The sequence below is a fragment of the Sparus aurata genome, chromosome 11, assembly GCF_900880675.1.
Source record: "Sparus aurata chromosome 11, fSpaAur1.1, whole genome shotgun sequence".
NCBI lineage: Eukaryota > Metazoa > Chordata > Actinopteri > Spariformes > Sparidae > Sparus > Sparus aurata.
In genome coordinates this window covers 9,159,900-9,180,967 of record NC_044197.1, presented here as the reverse complement: position 1 = coordinate 9,180,967, position 21,068 = coordinate 9,159,900, and the positions used below count along the sequence as shown (strand labels likewise).

General features: G+C 44.8%; 2 protein-coding genes across 3 annotated transcripts; both read right to left on the bottom strand.

Moving 5' to 3' along the window:
• Positions 1–728: 728 nt before the first annotated feature.
• myoc (myocilin) lies at positions 729–7,927 on the bottom strand. The gene is made up of 5 exons (XM_030433333.1): positions 7,441–7,927; positions 4,467–4,532; positions 4,296–4,388; positions 1,927–2,138; positions 729–1,845 (listed from the first exon to the last, which is right to left on the bottom strand). The coding sequence occupies exons 1-5, from the start codon at positions 7,925–7,927 to the stop codon at positions 1,264–1,266; spliced, it is 1,440 nt and encodes a 479-aa protein (XP_030289193.1). The 3' UTR covers positions 729–1,263.
• A 2,812-nt stretch (positions 7,928–10,739) lies between these two features.
• Positions 10,740–21,035, bottom strand: vamp4 (vesicle-associated membrane protein 4). 2 transcript variants are annotated; one of them, XM_030433336.1, is made up of 9 exons: positions 20,804–21,035; positions 19,943–20,091; positions 18,990–19,091; positions 16,614–16,660; positions 16,033–16,083; positions 14,974–15,074; positions 12,995–13,074; positions 12,269–12,320; positions 10,740–12,183 (listed from the first exon to the last, which is right to left on the bottom strand). In XM_030433336.1, exons 2-9 carry the CDS (start codon positions 19,943–19,945, stop codon positions 12,158–12,160), a joined length of 462 nt encoding a protein of 153 aa, XP_030289196.1. In that variant the 5' UTR covers positions 19,946–20,091; positions 20,804–21,035; the 3' UTR covers positions 10,740–12,157. The 2 variants fall into 2 exon arrangements, with proteins under 2 accessions (XP_030289196.1, XP_030289197.1); XM_030433337.1 differs by lacking the exon at positions 19,943–20,091 and having other exon boundaries at positions 20,804–21,034.
• Between the last annotated feature and the right edge of the window lie 33 nt (positions 21,036–21,068).

Sequence of the window (21,068 nt, the reverse complement as noted above, 5' to 3'; positions counted from 1 at the left end):
GGGAATTGTTGTTTTTTTTTATAAATAGTAACTGATCAATAAAGCTTTCAGTGATGTGTCATTAGATTTGTGCTGCACAGTTTGGGCTGGTGTTTATGAGAGGCCTTAAATGTCATTAGATTTGACTTGTTAGGTGTTGATTGCCCCTAACATTTTGTCAAATGTAAATTATCTACCCAAAATGTTTATCATAAGGAGTCAAACCCTTTGACATGAGTTCACATTTCTGATGTTACAATTAAACCTACGACTGAACCCAGTTCTTTTAGCTTTATATGTGCCCTTACATGTTGATGTAAAACATCTGCACCTGAATATATACAAACCCCTTTTCTCTATACTTACCTGCAATGCTGAATGAAAAGAATTTATGAAGTCTTTAGACACATTACCTGTTGCCACCCTGCCTGCAGTACAGACTTTATGTATTTAAAGTATACATTTGGAATTACTTGGTAACATTATACAACAACGTTTTGGCCTTTTTTTCATTTCTTTTAGTCCAATTACTCAACAAGTAAATTTAAAAATGTGCTACTTAACTCTGATGCAGCATGTAAGTAATTAGTAACTAAATGTATCAAGTAATTGTAGTGAGTAAAAAGTACAGTACTTAAGTAAATGCACTTTTGCCCAGTTATATTCCACCAGTGACGGAAATGTTTCGCCTTCAAAAAGTCATTTGTTCCAGCACTTGTCTGAAGTATATAATATAACAAAAACACATGAACTGTTTAGGAAGAAGTTTATTTCATGACAGTTTTGAACATTACGTCATTATATTGACTACAGTGTACAAGTACATGCAATATTCAATAAATGCTGAGCGAGAAACGAGATGTTCAATCATGAAGTACCACAGGGAGTTTGTGTTGTAAATTGGATGTATCAGTCATCCAACGCAGCTTGTGAAAATAAACTATGCTTCATCTTTCAGACCTCAAATATATATATAGCTCATCAAGAAAACAACAAAATCATACATCTGATTAAAGGCGGTACAAAAATAATTCCTCTAAAACATGTTTGTGGACCGGGCGACAGCGACAGCCCTCCCACTGAAGAATGGAGGGCAAACCTGCAGGGGACACTGTTCCTCAAACGTCTTCATTTCACTTGGCAGTTAGGCTCTTCTACACATGGATCTGATGGTGCTGGCTTTATAACGACTACCACCACACAAATTATACTCTAAAGCTCTGAGTCTCTGAAGCAGGAACAGGTGAGCAAATGTCACTTTTTCAGCAGTCACTGATGGAAGCCTTAATTGGCCTGCTGGCGACCCAGCTTGATGTCATAGGAAACCATGTGGTAGTTGTCCCAAGCAAACAGCTTCCTCTGAGCCCGGTTATAGTCAATCATGCTGTTGTAGCGGTGCTTGTTCCGGAAGGGGATGCTGACGGCCTTCCCCTGGCTGGTTTCAGTGTCGTACATGTAGTTGATGATGGTGTCGGGCGCCGTGTAGCTGGCCACGGTGTACAGCTTGCCGCAGATGATGAAGGAGTTGGCCACGGAGCTCTTCCTGATGTTGGTCTCCCAGCTCTTCTTCACCTCAAGACTGCCCGGGTCCAGTTTTGAGATCACAATGGCTCCCTTGGCTTTGCTGGTGGAGTATACGGCCCACAGCCCCTGCTCATCCACAGCCAGGTCGATGTCCGTGTAGCCTCCCCAGGAGTAGGGGAACTGGCCGTGGAAGCCGGCGTGGGGGAGCTCACGGCGGGCTGCGACGCTCTCAGAGGCCAGGTCGTAGCGGATGAGAGTGCGGCTAAGGCGTCTCTGAAAATAGAGGGAACCTCTGTACACTGTGGCACCAGTGCTCTCCACTTGCTCTGGCAGCAACAGGACCTGTAGAAAGAAAACATGAGACAATAAAGGACCTAAAGGTTTTGGGCTCATTTGAACGAATGTCACCCATGTGACACCTACCTTTGATGGAAAGCCTTTAGCGAGTTGTTCCATGTCATCATATCCAAACAGCTTCCTGACGTCAGAGCCAATGGTGTCAATGCGCCAGATCATGTTGGGTCCATAAATGGAGGCAGCCTCAGGATCCTGCATCCAAACACCATATTTACCCTCTATGTTGTCGGCCTTCCTGTGAGTGACCGGCTCACCAACTGAAACCAGCTCCCCACAACCTGTGAGCCCGAAAGAGAGGAAACATTAGAGGAAGGATGACCTGTGAGACTCTCACTATCTGATATAAGGATCACATTATAGGGGACAAAAGTCACCGTCATCTGATGCCATCAGTGGCTACCTCAGGATGTTTGAGGTGCAGGGGCGAAATAATAATAAGTGCACCAGTGTTCACAAAGTCGTGACATATTTATAGTGAAGAGATGTCACTTCACCATGTTTTTTGAATTTGAGTCCACCAGTGGATACCGGGAACACAACAGAGGACTTAAAGGTCCACTTTGTAAGAAAGTTGATTTTTGAGTTGCATTCCAAACTCTTAAAATATTGACACTTTGGTAATGTAGCTCGGGCTCTTATTTGAGTTGGGAATAACACTCAAAAATCAACTTTCTTACAAACAGGACCTGAAGGTATTTTCCACCGTGCAACTATTTCTGAACTGTTCCGAGCATTTCGACCAAATATTGATCAGAATCTGAAATCTTACTTTGACCTGAAATGCAAACTGAAGAAGGCGTGTCATACTGTACAGATCAATTGCGCAACGCCTTCGCCTCCATCCTGATTCACAGTGGGTCACACAGAACTGATGGAACCACAGGCGGACTGGGTAGAAAGTACCAAGAAGAGTCTAGAAGAGAACAGGTGCAAGAACAAGAGGTACTTTGGTGGAAAAGGGGAATTACCGATACAAGGAACGTCCTAGAAGAGGGAGGTTTCTGTCTGATACTGGGAACACACTGCAGGACAAACAATTGGAGGCAACCTCTCAAATTGGTCTTTGTTAAAAACCTGGCAAGATCTTTGGATCCTACACCCAGAGATGGTGAATGCTTGTGCCTGCATGGTGCCTGATTTGCTGTACCCAGGAGTATGTCAGAAAGTGACAGAGGGATGATGAAGGTAATCGGAGAGCTGATCAGGGGTACGATGAGGTCATCATTTCTCATCAGGGAGGCAGACAGTAGGTCTGGAGATGCTGCCTGACATCTCTGTTAGCCACAACTTTCTGTCTGAGTCACCACCATCAGAGCAGCAACTCATCCTGGGCAGGAACTCTCTGCTGCTTGTCTTACCGGGACTTTATATTTACCCCTGCCTAAAATACACCCTTGCTCTCAGGTCCAGGACGCAGCTCCGGATTAAGGGTAAGATAGAAATATGTCTTATAAATACACCTATTACCGTGTAGCTTCCCCGCGGCGTGGCCTCATCAGAGATTGTATGACCTCACGTGTCGACCACATGTGGGTTTTTTTTACGATCTCCCAAACAATCGAGCCTGCTGAGAGACAATGAGCGCTGCAAGCTGTGACGTGGTTTAGGGACACCCACCCGGGGAAGGTTTAAGACAGTGTGACAGCCTCGTTAGGGGTGATTTCCTTTTACATTTACGAGACAAACATGAAATTCAAGCGGGGCCCTCATACCTATGTATTGGCACGACTCTGGTATTCTCGCCCCAAATGCTGCAGTATTAATAGCAGTATTTGCTTTGAGGTTGTCAGCAGGAGGGCTGAGTGTCATGTTTGCCAGGTCAGATGGACAGAAGGGGAGGAGGGAGAAGGGGACAAGTAATAGCTGCCAGGACGGGATTTTTAAAGGACTATACCGGTGCGCTTCGGATTTGAAGCTATTTAATGAAATGTTGGTACAGAAGTGTTGCATGATATATCTTTAAGGGCCTAACACATGTGTTGAATTCATTTCTTTAGCCTGGTTGATGTTTTTTTTAAAATATTTTAGATTTTACATCCATGTAAGCTTGCTTGCAGTCTTTTTTGTCGGCTGGGGTGAGCTTATTGCTATGCTTTATTGTGCAAAGTGCGCAATACAGTAGCATAGCAGAAAACTGGCCAGAAGAATGTGTTTTACATCGTCTGCGTGCTCGTGTATCCTACCCCCTTGGTATGCATGATATGAACATAACAGGGAGCTCTTGTAATAACATTGCTCCACAGTGCTACTAGCGGTCAGAAACTCCATAGGGTGCCTTAAAATAAACTTTATTGAACAATGAATGAATGGAAACCAATGGATGTCTGACATGTTGGAACATCTTGATTTGAATCTCTAATTTCAACTATATGTAATCTATAGCAATTGGGGCAAACCGCGACACACCACGATGGTCAAAGAAATATTTCAGAGACCTGTGTTCTCCTCAGAGCCGTCAGGAGCAGGTACCTCCGTCACCTCGGCCTTCAGCTCCTGGAAGCCTGGAGATCTGTACTGCCACGCCGAGTCTGTCGGGGAGAGATGGAGAAATTTAGTGAACTAATAAACGGAGAGGTGTAGGTGACTCGGCAGAAAATGATTCCCACCTCTCAAACTGCTGCTGTCTCCCTGCCTGTTGGGCCGGGTCATCAGGTGAGACATTGCACTGGAACCTAAACACACACACACACACACACACATATAGAGATAAATGATTACTGTTTCACATGTAGTGCACAATAGTTAAGAGAGTTTGTGTATCCAAACGTGGCCATGGCACTACTGACAGCAGGGAATGTGACAGCAGGAAACAAACACCCCTGAATGGATTCCCAGCTGCTCTGGAGTCAGACAGTCGGTAGATTGGCCGACCATAACGCACATACCTGACACACTCGACACCCCATCCCGCCCCAGCACTGTCAACTTCACGTCCTCAGACTTCAAACCAGTCGTTTGGCCCGTTCTCCCCTGTATCACTGTCAGGTATCAGCCGCCTTCTTCTTCTTCTTCTTCTTCTTCTCATCTTCTTCTCTTCTTCTTCTCTTCTCTTCATCCCCTTCTTCTATTTACCCCTGTTTACCCCTGACCCTGTCTTTAGTTTCCCATTCGCCTCCATCAGGAAACCATTACAGTGAAAAGTAAACAATGTCAAACAACTTCTGTAAACTGTATAGAGGTCGATGTTTATGAAAGAAAAACAAGCTTTTCAAATAGGCTTTCATAAAAATGGCTGAAAGGATGGATGTGCGTGTGCTTGCATGTGTGTGGGTGTGTAATGGGTGTGTATGTGTGTGAGCACGTGCCTGTTGTTTCTTGCACGTGCATTGTCCCGTGCTTTGAGGCACATAATGAGCGCTAATGATGCCGAGAACATTAAGAGCTAGCAGCTGGAAGCTGATGTTGATCGTCTGCGTAGATCAAGAGGTGCGGGTGGTCGGTAACGGGGCAGATGACGAACACCAGTGACACGGTAATGCTTCTGAGTGATTAAGTTTTCTAAAAAAAAAAAAAAAAAAGAGCTAAAAGTGAGAGTGAGGCCTGTTTAAAAGCTTGTTAAACAGCACAGGTCACAGGTCACCGGTGTTTTGAGGGTGAACAGCTACGAGGCTTTTCCCACAGGACACGGCTATTCATCATCATCATCCCAGGTAAACAGCTACTTTCTCCAACGGTCTTTTCTCCTGTCTATATCCTTTGTGTTTGCGTGTGCGCCACATGTGCCCTCAGATCCGGCCTCTTTGTTTGGGATGTCACCGAGCTGAATACCATAAACCTCACAGACCAAACGGGTCTAATTTCCCAGAGGAGGCTCAGTCGGAGCAACCTAATCAGCCCCTCTGCTTATAGAGATCAACAAGACGGCCCCCCTCCGAAGAGTTCAGCTAAGCACATTGTTGTAATGAAGCATTTGGGAAAACATCTGGGCATTTATATTGCATTCAATACTCCTGACTCAGGGCACCGCGTCTAGTCAACTGACGGATGAGAAACATTTGACTCAAAATTGGCCGCAGCATGTCCCTCTGCAGCATCTTGTTTACCGAGCTGATGCACATGCTCCTCTGTTAGATTGACTGTAACCTGAAACTGAACCGACTGTTAGTTTGCCGCTGCATTCCCGAGATTTAACAAGTTTTCACCTTTTAAATGTGATTTTGAAATATCCTTCCGTGAGCCCACACCTTTCCATTTTCTGCTTTGAGCACGAGCCAGCCCTCCATCTATAAAGAAACGCTGCCACTTTTAGCACGCGGGCCTGCTGGCTTGTGTTGTCACTACAGGCGCAAACTTTAATGCGAAGCTCTATTTTTAAAGTCCGAAAATAACATCCGCTCGTATATTTTGAGAGGCAAATGTTAGTGACGCTCATAACCACCGCTTGAGTTTTAAATGCTAAAATGTTGCTGTCAAAGGGGAAAAACGCTTGGATTTTTTTATTTTTTTTTTATCTCCTGCCGTCTCCCTCTCGCTGTGATCTATCCCACATCTGCCTCTCACCCTGAGCGCCCCCCCTCTCTGTGTATTTCAGGCTGCAGGTGTTAACGTGAAGAGCTAAGCAGATAACCTGGAGTGTGTAAGCTCTCCTGATGCAGGGGGAGCTGGGATGTCTGGTGGACGCCGGGGAGATGGCGAGGAAGGATTTACCGCTTTGGCTTTACAAGTAATACACTCTGAGGGGCGGAGGGTAAACAGAGCGATGGGTGGCTTAACTGAAAAGAGAGGGGAATGGTGGGGGAAAAAGGCGAGCCCGGAGGCTAATTAGAAGAAATGTTTGGCCCCTGCAAACACATAGGATACCAGGGCTTAACCCCACTGGCTCCACAACAGCTCCCGAGCTCTGTGCAGCCCTCTAACCTCTGGACGTGTTCTTGGCCCCAGAGACCTCACCAACTCTGACCCGCCGGGCGTCATCAAAAGCCCCGAGATGAGACCTTGGCACGGAACTACCACTTCCAGAGAGTGCATCACATTTCAGTGCCCCCCCCCCCTTTTTTTTTCTCCCCAGCCAGGCTATTCGCGCCCTGCTCGTCATGCAGAGGGAAACACCAGTCATAAAGAGAGCAGGACGTGCTCATAAATACTGAGCCGACCCTCTCTGGCCCTGCCACCATCACCCCCCGAAATGCGGGCAGGAAGCGGGGAGGAGAAACTTGAGCCGAGCACCTCCGCAGACCAAAACATCAACCACACACACGCGTCATTAGGAGGATGCACACGCATTATTCTCCTGTTCTCTTTAAGGGGATCGCTGCAGGAGAAACATGAGCTTTAGTGTCAAGAAACACACACACACACACACACGGGATCCCTATGCCTGCAATGCACTCTATAAGTGCATGGTATTCCATACATAGATGACATTTACTGTGTGTGTCATCACTCTTCTGCTCCAGTTAGCCCATTATCCTTCAGCCAGAGTTGTCAAATACATATTTCAACAGACTCTGCAGGCAATCAGGTCCTCTAAATCTAAAAATCTAAATGTTGGGGATTGATTAATAGATCATTCTGAAGTTAAAAAAAAATTTCTATTTATAAATGTCATAAACTGTGTGTCGCTTTGAGTGTATCTCTTACCCCCAGCAGGTCTCATCAGGCCACCGCCCTGCAGAGAGGGGCTCGGCTGCACCACGGGGATCAGGGGCGGACACGGTCTGTTCCTCAGCCTCTCCGTCTCCTTCCTCATCTCCTCCATCCTGCCCTGCAGCCCCATCAACTCCCGCTCCAGACGCTCCTTCTCCCCCTGCAGCAGGTTCCTCTCACCCGTGGCCCTGTTCAGCGCCTCCTGGAGCTCGGTCTGAGCTCTGGCTCCGGCTCTTTGAGGGGCCACCGTCTCCCCTCCGGTCAGCCGGGCCACCAGCACCTCCAGCATGCCGAGCCTGGCCTTCAGACCCTCCATCTCGGGGCCTCCGGTCTGCGGGCAGCTGGATTCAACAGGGCTGGGTACAGAGAAGGTGTACTGGCAGCGTCCAGCCCGGTCATTTCCCCTCCACAGAGAGGCTCGCTCCTGGGCGTCAGCATTCAGGAGAAGACCAGACACACACAACGAGAGGAGGAGGAACATACTGGAGACCGTCCTTAGTTTAAATTCTCTCTCTGAAGAATGACTTTCTATCTTCTCTCCAGTCTTCTTTTACTAGTGATCGGTCTGATTCTCTTTAAATCATCTACTTGTTCCCAGTTTCCCGGTGAATTTCTTTTCTCAGGTATCTGTTTTTCTTCTTCTCTCCTCCCCTCTCTTGTTCTGCTCTCTCCTGTTTCTGCTCAGTGGACAGGTCTGTAACGCTGAGCTCTACCCGACAGCTCACAGATATTTATACAATCTGGAGGGGAAGGAAGGAGGGAAAGAGAGGAGAGGTGAAAAGGAGGGAGGGGACACAGGGAGAGGACTGAGGGGGCAAAGAGGGAGGGAGGGAGGAACAAGTGAAAGTACTGGGATGCTGGTTGTTTTGGGGACAAAAACAGACGATTTTCAAACAAGTTTGAGTGTGTCTGTCCTCCTGTGTAGCTGTTTTTTTAATTTTATTTAAGGCTCCAACATGGCAGTTCTGTCTTTTCACATTAGTGTAATTCAGCCTCTCTTTTGTAATTTATTCAAGTCTGATCTGTAAAAACGTCTCTTTATGTGTGTGATGCAGTCTTGTGTGTCTGAGGGGATTTGGTTGAGGTTTGGCCCCCGGCGTGGCAGGGGAAGCTGGGCCTCATTGGATACAATTTCCTCCTGAGGAGCCAGTGTCCTCTTTCATATTGGCAGGGGGCCGGCACGTGACGCAGGTGTCATTAGGAAGGGTCGAGGTTGCGAGTCAATCGATGGCCGAGATACCCGACGCTGACCCGGGTCCCCTCGGCTGAGAGAGCGCGCGTGTGTTCGTATTCACGCCGCAGGCTCAACTCACTGCACTTTTTAAAAAAAACATTTATATTTAATACAACATGAGCGAGCTGCCAGGACTCATTCCTCACTGAGCCCGCTTCCTGTCACTTGCTGCCTGGGTGGATTTGTTGCGGTCTGCATCTCCTCGCTTCAGCACAATATCACAGACGCTGAGCCGCCGCGTGCGAGGCCCGCCTCAGTCATGTGATATATGGAGGATGATGTCTTGTTTATTTTCAGAGAGGCACGATGAAAGATTTGAAAGTGAGACGCTTGCTCAGAGAGGCACGCACACACACCTTTCTGATCTCAACAATCCACCTTTGGCAGGTTTCTTCTTGTCTTCATATCCTGACTCTTTGCCTCTGGCTCCTCTCCTGCACTTGTTCTCCTCACGTGTCCTTCCACACATCCATCTCTGCTCACCCTGAACCCCTCAAACATCACCTGACCCAGGTGCTTCACTTCAGGAAGGCCAGAGGTGCAAGTGGTGCTCCCCCTTCAACACACACACACTTCTTCAGAATCTCTCAGTTTCATGCCAGCCTCACCTGCTTCTCTCAGCGCTTGTCTACAGGCTGCAGGTGGTACCTGAGACAGTTATATTGATTGATGAGGCGAGCCAATCAGTGGTGTGACGGGTGGATGAATGGATGACTGGGGTATGGCATGTGGATCGCAGTCGGGGTGCATCCTCTTACAGGAAATATCTCAACAAAGACAAACTGAAGCAAGGGAGGAAGGTGGGGCACGTGGAATAAAGGATTGAATAAATCATCGTAGGAGGAAGAGCTGGGAGTAAAACCACATGCAACCAGAAAATGAGACATTAGAGGAGAAAAAGGAGTGAAGGAAGAAGCTCTTGAGTGAGAAAGAGATCAACTAGAAATATGGAAAAATTGATTTGAACAATGTTTTATTCACAAGCGTCCCGGCGAGTATCGAGTGTACACAGATTTCATTTTCTGGAGATTTATCTTCTATTTCCTCTCTATGACACATCCCTGTGCAGAGGCCGAGTCCTAACTGGACAGGGTGTGTGTGTGACTGACTAATGCTGGCTGGCACATTGTCCACTCTTGTCTCTTGTGAGTTTAGTTCACTTTTATTGGACTCATATAACCGCTGCTATGCCCGGAATCTGAAGTCATCCAGCTTCAGCCCCTAACGGAGGATGAAAACATCCTGTGCTGCCAGCGTAGGTGTGTCTCTGCAGACAGAGAGGCCAAAATGTCCTCTCATGCACAAACATTCAGTATAGTGTAACACACTTCTTTTTTTTTTTTTTTTTCCAGATCAGACAAGAGGCTAAATAAAACTTCCAGGCACCCAGTTTTGCAGTTAAAGCAAATGACTTGTGTCCGCACATCTGCGAGACCTGAACAGAGCTGTAACATTTTACAGCCAGTTGTCCAACCAGGACTTTAATAACTTTGATTTGGCTTCAACTGAGCAGGACTCAGGCTTTTCATCACAGCTACATCAACATATAAACAAGTTCACGAAATGAAATGACCTGAAATAAAGCCACCAGCGACAATGTGAGCTGGAGGACCATCTGCCGTGGCTCAATTGAGTAAAAGACCCCTGTGGGCAGTTTCATTTCTGCTCCCTCAGAATGGGTTGGGCACAGCTGGCCAGGCAAAGAGCAGAGCTGTCACTGTGTGTTTGTGTCTACTGTGCTGAGAGGACGAGAGCAGCAGGTCTGCTGGATCAATAAAGCGTCACCGACTCCAGTTCATCCAACTTTAGTGCCATCTTGGGACTCCACGTTGCCAGTGAAGTCACAGAGCAATAAAAGAAGTCAGGTAATGAGAGGAGATAAAAGAAGACTCGGGACGATCAGTTTTCCCAACTTTACCTCCACTCATCTTTCTTCCCGTCGACCAAAAACAAACTTTTCTGTTACACTGTGATTGCTTTCTCTCCATCTTCACACTTTCTGGTTTTCTCCTCCCAGGAAGATGTTCAGGCCAGTTCAAACCAGATTAAACCACACCGGTGCCCTTTAAAATCACTTTATTCCAGAGCAAAACGGATCAATATATCACAGTCTTCCAATGCAATGCCAGAGTATTGTACATCATTACAGAATCAGTATTTACAGCTAAAATAAATTATATTCAAAATTATAACATGACAATCCAGAGTGATTTTATACAGTTAATTAATCCAGACACAATGACAGTTAAGTTTTGTCTCACAGCTCACTTAAATTATCCCTCTTTGAACTTAATGTAACAGCACAGAGAGACAAACTGTCCCTTCAGTGGCGACGGGAAATACCAGCTTTCATACAAGCGTTAATATTGAGCGACGGGCAGAAAATAAGAACTTGGAAAACGGTGGGAAACAAAAAGACAGAAAGCGGTATTAAAACCAAACAGAAACATCTGCAGAGTGAGAGACAGTTTAATGTCACTGGCAGGAAAAGTACGATAGCCGTGACCAAACCGGCCCAGAGCTCAGCACAACCCAGGAGGAAGGCGACAGGTTAAAGGTGTGGCAGACATTCATAACCTGGATGTTTTGGTTTGACATGGTCCTTGCTTTACAGTAGAACGAGCCGTCGAGAGGCAGACGGAGGTGGAAAAGCGGTGATTGATGAAGCTGATTGAGCAGGATGTACTGTGAACACACGTGGCTTCTTTTCCGATCATCTGCACTGATGAGGGAGCATACCTGATAAGTGAAATCACTTTCCTGTCAGAGAAGCCTTTTTTTGATGGTTAAAAGAAGCGACCTTTGACTACGCAGATGAACCTCAGATGTTCCCTCACGTTGCAAGTGAACTCAAACTATTCCCTATAAACGTCATCCTCGGGCGGTGAGCAGACAGCACACGAGGAATCGCGAGTAGACATCTGAGGTTCATTCACTTAACGTTAGAGCCTCTTTATAGGAGGCTGCTGCAGCAGATACAGACCAGCTTGGTGGCGAGGATTCCCTGCCTTTACAGTATCTATCTATATGATGTAACGTGTACAACCTGGAGTGTCCCTGTTGTCAAGGCAAAGACAGGGCCCTTCACGTGATATGTATCATGGAATGGAGCGCTCCTTCACATTGACTAGAGGGCTGAGAGTTGGCGTTTTCTTCCAAACTGCATTAAAATATCTCCCCAGTTCTCCCGTGTTCCCGTTCTGTTCAAAACAAAGGGATCAACCAGAGCCTTAGTACTGATCTCACAGCAGATTTATGGGGAAATGCCAAAGATAAGATCTGTACTAAGGGGCAACTTGAGGCCGGATCCTCAAAAGGTACACAGGCTGACACTGAGGAGGGTGTGGGAGGCTGCCTGGCGCCCCCTAGCGGGAGTGGAGGACTGTGTGCAGAGGAGAGAGAGATAGAGAGAGAGAGAGAGAGAGAGAGAGGGGAAGAAGAGGAAGAAGCGTCCCTCCTCGTCCTCCTCGTCAGACACTAGCGATATCGCATGATCACTGGAACTGAAAGAGAGAGAGAATATTTTGTGAGAATTTCTGTAATTCATGTGAATTCAAACAGTGCGAGTGTGTTTGGGAAAATACTCACTGATAATAATGAGCAGGAGAGCCACAACTACCAAGGCGATAATCATCTTCATCTGTGGGGGAAATGACACACTTTAAACACTTAACTATCACAATGCTGAATGCCTCTGTCTTCAACTTTTATGTGAAGGTTAATTAAGGGTACAAATCATCAGCTTAAAGGGTAACTCCACTAATTCAACACAGTAAAGTGTTAACAGGTCCTCGGGAGTACTACTGCTAATGTGAAAGAAGTAGTTTAAAGCCTTTTGAGGTTCGAAAGGAAGCTACATGTATCTTACAGATTGCCCCCAGTGATGTGAGTGGTTAACTGCATTGTGGGTAATGTAGGCATAAGGTTTGGAGAAGAATTTGTGGCATGTGATATCTCTGGTTCTACTGTAACGATGTTGATTATTTGCTTTAAAACTGTCAAAAAGAAAACATTTTTTTCTTTATCAAACTGGTTGTCATGGGAAAACCTAGAATATAAATATTTAATATATAAAACAAGTAAAAGTGTGACCTAATCTCATAAAGTCATAGTAACTTGTTGAGCCAAAGGAATTCATGATACATTCTGCATTCATTCATGCATTAAAACACCATGAGTCATGCATTAGCAAAGTGTTACTAAAGTATGTGATTCGTACTTTCACAAGGTGTTAACATGCAAACAAATACGCAGACACACTGAAGCTGTCGCATGCTTGAACACACGCGCACATACAAAACAAGTCAGACCCACCTTCATGTCTCTCCACCACATCCTCCTGTGCAGCTGTTTGGCTCGGCTACTGAAGGCTGACGCGTTGTCCGATAGGCTCTCTGGAGCGTCACATGACCGCAGCACACACGGAGACACGTGAGGAGAAGAATGAATGAAATGAAATGAAAAAAACAAATAATAAGCAGGCTATTGTTTTTGCTTTGATAAGGTGACTCAAACTGCTTGGCTGTGTGCTGTACATGTGCTGTTATAGAGTGTTACAGTTATGTAAGCCTTCGCTCTGCTGGTGAGATCACTGATGTGAACAGTTTTCTTTTAAATATTGGCATGACATGTTGAACAACAAGCCGCCAAATGAATACACACTTGCTCAGTCTTCCACCCTTCTGTCCTTGTCATGGCGTCCCTCTCCAACATGCTCGCCCACACAGGTCTGTCTGTCTGTTTCTTGGATACGGTCGTTAACTTTGTGTTTGTGCATGCTAACAGGAAGGTTACGGCTCCCTAGCGTGCGGCACAACCTGTCCATGCCCATGCCTCTCTTCTGAGCGAGTGTCATGTGTCTGCTGTTTCAATGTCCACATGTCTGTTAACGACCTGTCCTTACTACAAAGGGAGGACGAGGCTTCTGAGAAGATGCTTGTTAATCTTTAGGAATCCAACAAAGGGTCATCCACACATGGGTCAGACAGCAAACTGCAAATGTCAATCCCAGGATATTATATTGCTCACATAAAGACACCTACTGAGGACTAGTGACACGCAACCAGCAGCAACACAAAGGTCCATAGACCCATAAATACAGCAAAACGCACACACACACACAAAGACATGTGTAAACACAAATGTGTTCCAGATGTGCGTTATTGTCTCGGGTGGCTGGTTGACACGAAAGAGAAGCAGTTATACAACATCAGTGTGGACGTCATAATGAGGACCATTAGACAGGACACGAGACTCATCTCTTCATCATGGAGGAGGAGGAGGAGAAGAGTTGTGCGTGCGTTGCGGAAAGCCTCGCACGTGTGTCAAGTTATGGAACGGAGGGAGCTGAACATGTTTCACACACCTGTTTGATGCACGCTGAGTGAATAAAAGGTGGGGCTGTGTGAATGTGAGTGTGAGACCTGTCTCCTGTTTCAGATACACACCTGGTAAAACCCTAAACCTGGACAGATCATTAACAGCTTTAAAGTGCACTGAGGGTATTTACATGCAAGCAGCTGCTTCTACTGTACACAACCCCCGGTCCTGTAGGAGAGAAGATCTGTACCAGGTTGTTCAAATATGTGACTACTGCAGTGCAAAGTTAAAGAGGACAGCAGGTCTTAAGTTTATGTTGGCAGACTGCATCCCTACACAAACAATAGCTACTGTCAGCTGAAAGAGATGAGGAATGTTTATTTTTTCATGTTATATGAAATGTATTCATTTAGAAAAAATGCTACAAATTGCCAGTTGGAGCCACTTTGATGTTTTGGTGATTTTTCTGTGAGTGCATTTATTGATTAGTTGATGAAAAGAAAAAAAAAACAGCATCTGGTTTAAATAGAGTAACTTTTTCAATGATTTTTCGAAGCAAAAGTACACAACAGTTGGTGGTTTCCCGCCTTCAGATTTAATGATTTTCTTTGTCATTTATTAAATTAAACTGAATATCTCTGGGTTTTGATCCTGTTGGATCAGATAAAAAAATGTGTCACCTTGGACTGTGGGAAATTAAAACATATCTATCTTTTTGTACTATTTGCATTTTCCTGCACTGGGTTTTATTTGTTTGATTTCAACTTGTGTATTCTTTAAATTGCGCAAAAGTCAAATTTAGCTGATTCTAAACTAAATTATTTGATTTATCGAACAGATTGCCAAAGAGTGTTAAGTGTAAAGTGATACATTCATTTACTGTGTGGGCACTAACACAGCCTGTGGAAACTAAATACTAAAACAAAGAGATGATAAAACATTCCCTGTAGGTTTTGAATCCTGGTGTGACTCACCTGACTTGTCCTGCAAGTCGTCGAGACGCTCGCCCCTCTCTATCACCTTGGAGATGTTCTCCTGCATCACATCGATCACCTCGTCCACCTGTGACTGCACCCTGAGGACACGAGTTGGTGTGAGTCAGAAATAAAAGACATGAATCAGAAATAATAAAAAGTTGGGATATGTTCTTATGTAGTTGCTGTTGACCCACAACAGCACACACATCTTTTTCCCAACAATACTCTCTTCTCTTGCGGGCTATAAAAAGCCTAACTTGCCAGCACCTGTTCACTATATGCAGAGTCACGCTCAAATCCTTGCTTTATTCATGAGATTCATACGTAACCATGGCATGACTACAGATTACTCTTCAGTCTCTCTTATCCTGAAGAATCAGGCTCAGTGGGAGGAACGATGTTGGTAAAGAAAAACAGAAAACAGAGGGGCTCATAAGTGACATACAAGACAAAGGGATTTGTTTCCCCTGATCAAATTTTCCATCAGACAAGGAACTGCAAGAAATTATCATTCTTGGGACTTTAACTTGATTACAAGCAGAGGGCAGTAATAATAAACATGCAAAGCCGTAGCCAGTGCAAAACACATCGTCAGAAAGACGCGTGGGTCTACCACAAACACACATAAACACACTGTGTCGATCTGAGAGGTTCAGGTTCAGATGGATACAGAGCTGACGAGACTGGGCAACAAACACAAAATTCCTGGAATCGGCAATGATGGCATCTGGTTTCATGGGCTCACAATGACAAACTGTCAAGTATGAAGATAGCGTGGAGAGACAAGCCTGGGTGCCAGACGGTCTCAACAATGCCCTCCTCTGCTCTCACTGGAGGTTAATGTGGAAACAGACTGCAGACGGACCGGGACGTCCTGGGAAGGTTACACAATAATCTGCACACGACCAGCCTCTCTTGCACAATCCGCTAACAACCTACAGCTTCTGGAAACATCACGAACCCCTGTTATGTAACACCAACACCTAAACGCGGGTGCTGGTAAAACTACTGTGACCTCTGGCTTTTAGATGTAATGAGGAATGTGTTAGTACTTACTGCTTCATTTTGTCATTCTGTGGGCCAAATCTGGGTCCTGTGGGCCCTCTCCTGGAAAACAGGAACAAACAAATCCAAAGTTACTGATTGTGTTGATTTTGTGTACTTGTGTTTTTACAACCACAGTAGTATTACTGCTCTCATCTCTTGGTAAACTGGGTAGAACTCTGCTCTGCTGTTGAGATTGCTAATCCTTTGAAAAACCAAATCATTGTTTTGGTAATTTTCAAAGCAACATTTTCTAACATTTTCTCATTCTCCACCTTCTTAATTGTTAGGATTTGCTACTTTTCTTTGTCGTGTATGGAAGTAAATGAAGATTCTTTGGGTTTTCAACTGTTGGTTGAACAAAAACCCCAAAAAATGTAAAGATACTAGCTTGGGGTCTAGGAAATTGTAATTACCATTTTTCACAATGTTTGACATTTTGTAGACTAAGCAATCAATTGATCGTGTTGAGAATCAACAGATTAATCAACAATGAAAATAATCATTAGTTGCAGCCCTCATTCTAAACATATTTGATCTATTATTGTTTCAATAAGTTCAGTGACTGAAGAGAAAATATTGCTCAAACTCACAGAAAGAAGTCCTCCTCCTCATCAGAGTCTTCCTCCAGTAGGTTCCTCTGTAAAAGAGGAAAAGGTCAGAGATTAGATAAGAGAATGTTCTGGATATTGATCGACTACTGTCTTCTAATCAAAGAACATCCCTCGAGGGGAGCTGGGACCACTGTGGGCAGAAAGCTATTTCCACTGGTTCTCGGACAGTTCTGGTTGCCTGATAACATCTACAGTTTTAAGTTATGGTGATATCACTCTGACACCTACAGTATGTCTCTGCTTCCTAAATTGTGCACTACAAAATTTTGTATTTCACCAGCGGTTATGCTTTCAGATTTGGGGTCAGGAACAGAATGCCAGCTGACTATAAGCTCTGCCTAATGTAACCCACGTGAGGCCTCAAGTTTGGTATTATGGCTGTCGTCACTGTGTTTTTTTGGATCCAGAAGTGATCATATTTAGATGAGAGGGGAAAAGCTAGGGATCTGATGGGATCTGACTGAGAACCCGAGAACACGCAGTGGTAGCGAATTGTCAATCACAAGGTAGCCATGCGTTAAAGCATACCCTGCTTTATCGTCTGTTTTACTGTAAATGGGACCATAATTTATGAAATTTTGAAACTACAGATTGACACCAAAAACTCAGTAGGAAACTGTTTACTGACGAGTAAGTGAGAAGCAGGGTAATTTATTCACAAGGTTACACACAATCAGACTTTGTTTTGAAACCAGTGGAGTCGGCCTCTGCTGGCTATGCACTTCTGCATTGGCTTCCCTTTTCATTCACTTCTACCGTCAATGGTACGAGCATATTATCAGTTGATGAAACAGAGATATGGAACTCATATCGCCAGACAGCCGCTGTACTGATCAATAGACGCTTTTTCATTCTGTCTTTAGAAAGCAGACATGCCCAAATGCACTGCTATTAAGAGTGCACGTACAATATGATGACTTACTTACAACAAAAGACTATTGTTGCTCTGCTGTTTTGCTCGCCAAACCTCAATTAAATCACTCCCTCTACTGCTCTCTGTGACAACTCAAAATATGACAAGGACCGTTTCCTGAGAATCCAAAATGTCCCTGAACAGAATCCAATAAACAAACAACAACAAAGAAAACACCAGAGGTTTCTGGGAAGATTATCTACAGAAGCACAGAGCCATGTTCACAACCATGTCTGAACCAAGTGATGGCTTAATGAGGGCAGGAAGCAGCAAGTACAACATGCTATTCATAGCAAATTGGTGAGGATGGCAGCATTAAAGTCTCACAGGAGGAGAACTGGTCCAGGAGGAGACAGGAACAGTCTGTTTCTCATTGGATGGCAGACAGGAGGACTATATTCATTACTGCTTGGAAGGAAAAGAGATTATCTTGGGATAGTAGTTTAGGTTAAATCTAAAATTTTTCAGTCATGGTTTTCACCTTCTAACAATCGTGAGATTTTGACAAAACAAAGATCTGAGAGAAGGGAAAGCAGTTGATGTCCTGTAACGCTGACAGCCACTGCTGTGCCAATACAGACAATTTACTCTCTTGTAAATACACTGTCATCTGCAAAAAAAAGCTGAGGGAATGCTGGCCGTATGATCACAAAGAGCTTTATAAGTTGAGGCACTAACACTCTCCTTCTGTACATTTTTCCACTGTCTAGCAAGCGAGACATATGGGGGAACTGGCAGCTATTATCAGAGGATGGGAGGTTGAGCCATAAAAGGGAAGCGCAGAAGATTGAAGGGAGGATTTTGTTATGAAAGTCTCCCCGTAAGCTTAGCTTTGATCCCAGTTCGGCATACTAAGACACTGGATTAGACAGAGGAAACAGAGGACTGAATAAAGTAAAGGATCATCAGGACAGGGAAGGTGCAGGTGGCTGGGAGGGGGAGACCACTTTGATGAGAACCAGACATTTGGCCAGAGGATTTTCTGCAGTTTCTTCACTCTCTGATATTCTTACCTCCTCCAAAGGTTAAACGTCTTATGGCACTCCCTCACTTTTTCCACTGATATTAAAAACACATTATGAAAGAATTATTATTGTTTGCAACGTGGTGCCCTTCAGATTGACACCAGTGTCATACTGAGATCGCAGTGGGTCCGACCAGAATGCTAATCTAGATAATATTTACTGTTAATGGAGAAAATATTTTCTTGATTTCCTCTCTGATGTCCTCCAATGTGTAGCAAATCAAACAACGCCTAATTTTTTTCACAGTCCCTAACTAACAGCTTTAAACCTTGTTCTTATTACAGCACATCGAAAAATTAAAAGATTCTCTTTTTTCCCCATCCTCCACTCTGTTTGCCTCCTACATCGGCTGCTTCTGGATGACGATAATAAGCCATAACCCCAAAAACACCATCCCTCCCTCCACCTGCGTCTCACCCTCTCGCTGCGAATGGATCCCGTGACCTCGTCGTCATTGAGGTGTCGTTTAAACTTGGGGGGCATGTTGTCTTCAGGCTGGTCCTCCCGATCTGGCTCGCTCTGTAGGACAGGAAGGAGAAGAAGATCACCAGTTAGGATCTGCGGCACTGTGGTGAGATCTTTTTAATACCATGCACCCTTCTCAACACACCTGCACCAAGCCACAAAGGTCTGAAGTGTTACGCATGAAAGTCTGCTAAAAGAGAGTATTCTGATATTGTTAGGTGGAACTGAGTGATTTGACTTGCAGGCATAACCACAGCCAGGTCCTGCCTGGGAGCAGAACAAAGCATTAAGTGTATGAACAAAGTGAGACCCTAAATCTAACCTCCCTCAGTAACGACTGCATTAATGAGACTGGTCATGGTGAAGCAATCTGAGGAGGCCTCTAATCCAGACGTTTCCTGTTAAACAGCATGACTCTGTTATTAGTCACAGAGGTGATTTCATTCATTTCCTCCTCAATCTAATATTTATCTCTGGAACATGTTATTATGACGGTTCTTCCATTATGCCAGCTGAAATACAGTTTTATGCCTCGTCAGTAATCAAAGAAAAAAGACATGTAAAGATATCCTATTCAGATATTTCCTCATGTTTCTGGTGTGAGCAGCCACTCACACTCACTTACTATGAAAGGAAATGTCATCATATCTCTGTATGCCTTTGGGTAAACAACTGTTTCGGATGTGGAAAACACACTGTTCTTCCAATACCCCCTCGAGTCTGTGTTTGGGTGATACTTGTTCCAAACAGTGTGACAAAACACACCAGTGCCTCAATAAAGTGCCTCTGTGACGGTGAACTAAACAACATGTGAGCTTCAGGCCCTGCAGTAATCATCAGGGGGGAACACAGCAGCCTCACTCATACACACACCACCTCTCTCAATCCAGCAATACAACTTGTACCATTGAATCCAGTTCAGTCGGACGCTGTGGCTTGCTCAGCAGCGTCCTTTTCTGGCAGAGTGTTTGGAAAAAGGCCTTTCAGCGGCCAGGAGGTGAGAGCAACTTTCCAGTAAACAGAGCAGAAGAGAAGCAGAGGAACGGGGCTATATCTGAAGCAGCGACAGCGTGAAGAGACACAGAGAGAGAAAGTGAAGAGAAGCCAAGTCTGACATGTTTAGAAAACTAGATTATTTTAAGAAAGCAATTTTAAAGGTGCAATCCAGAAAAAAATAAGTAGTCCAGTCACAGCAAAGTTGTGATTTGTAAATTACAGACAGTTAGGTTTGGAATTAATTGCATATCAATAACCACAAGAGAGGACTTTAGATTACTTCTGATCACAATAATCAATTTATGGATTGCAACTTTAAGGAAATGCTAAGAGGAGAATGCCATACAATACTTAATATCTAGCAAGGAAGGAAATCAAGATGCTGCGGTCACGGACCACAGTACATCTCATTTTAGCTGAATACTATTATTTCCTGCTAATATCATGGCTTAGAGGTCCACACAAGAGCTGATAATCAAACCGGCATCTCTAGAACACAGCTGCTATCAACAATAGTAATTATGTCACAGCCGTTGACAACTTTATCTGGTTGAATTGTTTGTTAGCCAACATTTACCATCGTGTCTACCACCCTTAAATTGTTTCAATTATACGCCACAGTAATTACAGTCAAATGGGACAATTATAAACGACAAGACAGCAAGCTAATAGCTGATTTAGCTAGCTCAGAGAGGCCGCTTGGTGCACAGACAAATGTAGCTAGCCGGCTAGCGCTACGCTAGGTTATGGATGCTAACGCAGCTAGCTACCTGCTGTTTCCCTCAAGGTCCAGAAGACGCTCGATGCTGGCGGACACAAACACACAGACACTCGGGTATTAATCCAGGGTTTCCCAGGACTCGGGCTGTCTTTACGGATGTGTCACTTTCATTTCATATGCTGTCCGGACGATGAGACAGGACTATAATCATGGATGCTAGCGGCTCTCTTGTCTTTTCTTCGCCTGAATCACCTGACCAGGAAGTGAACACAAACAGCTGGAGGAGGAGAGGGACCGCTGCAGATGTTTGACAG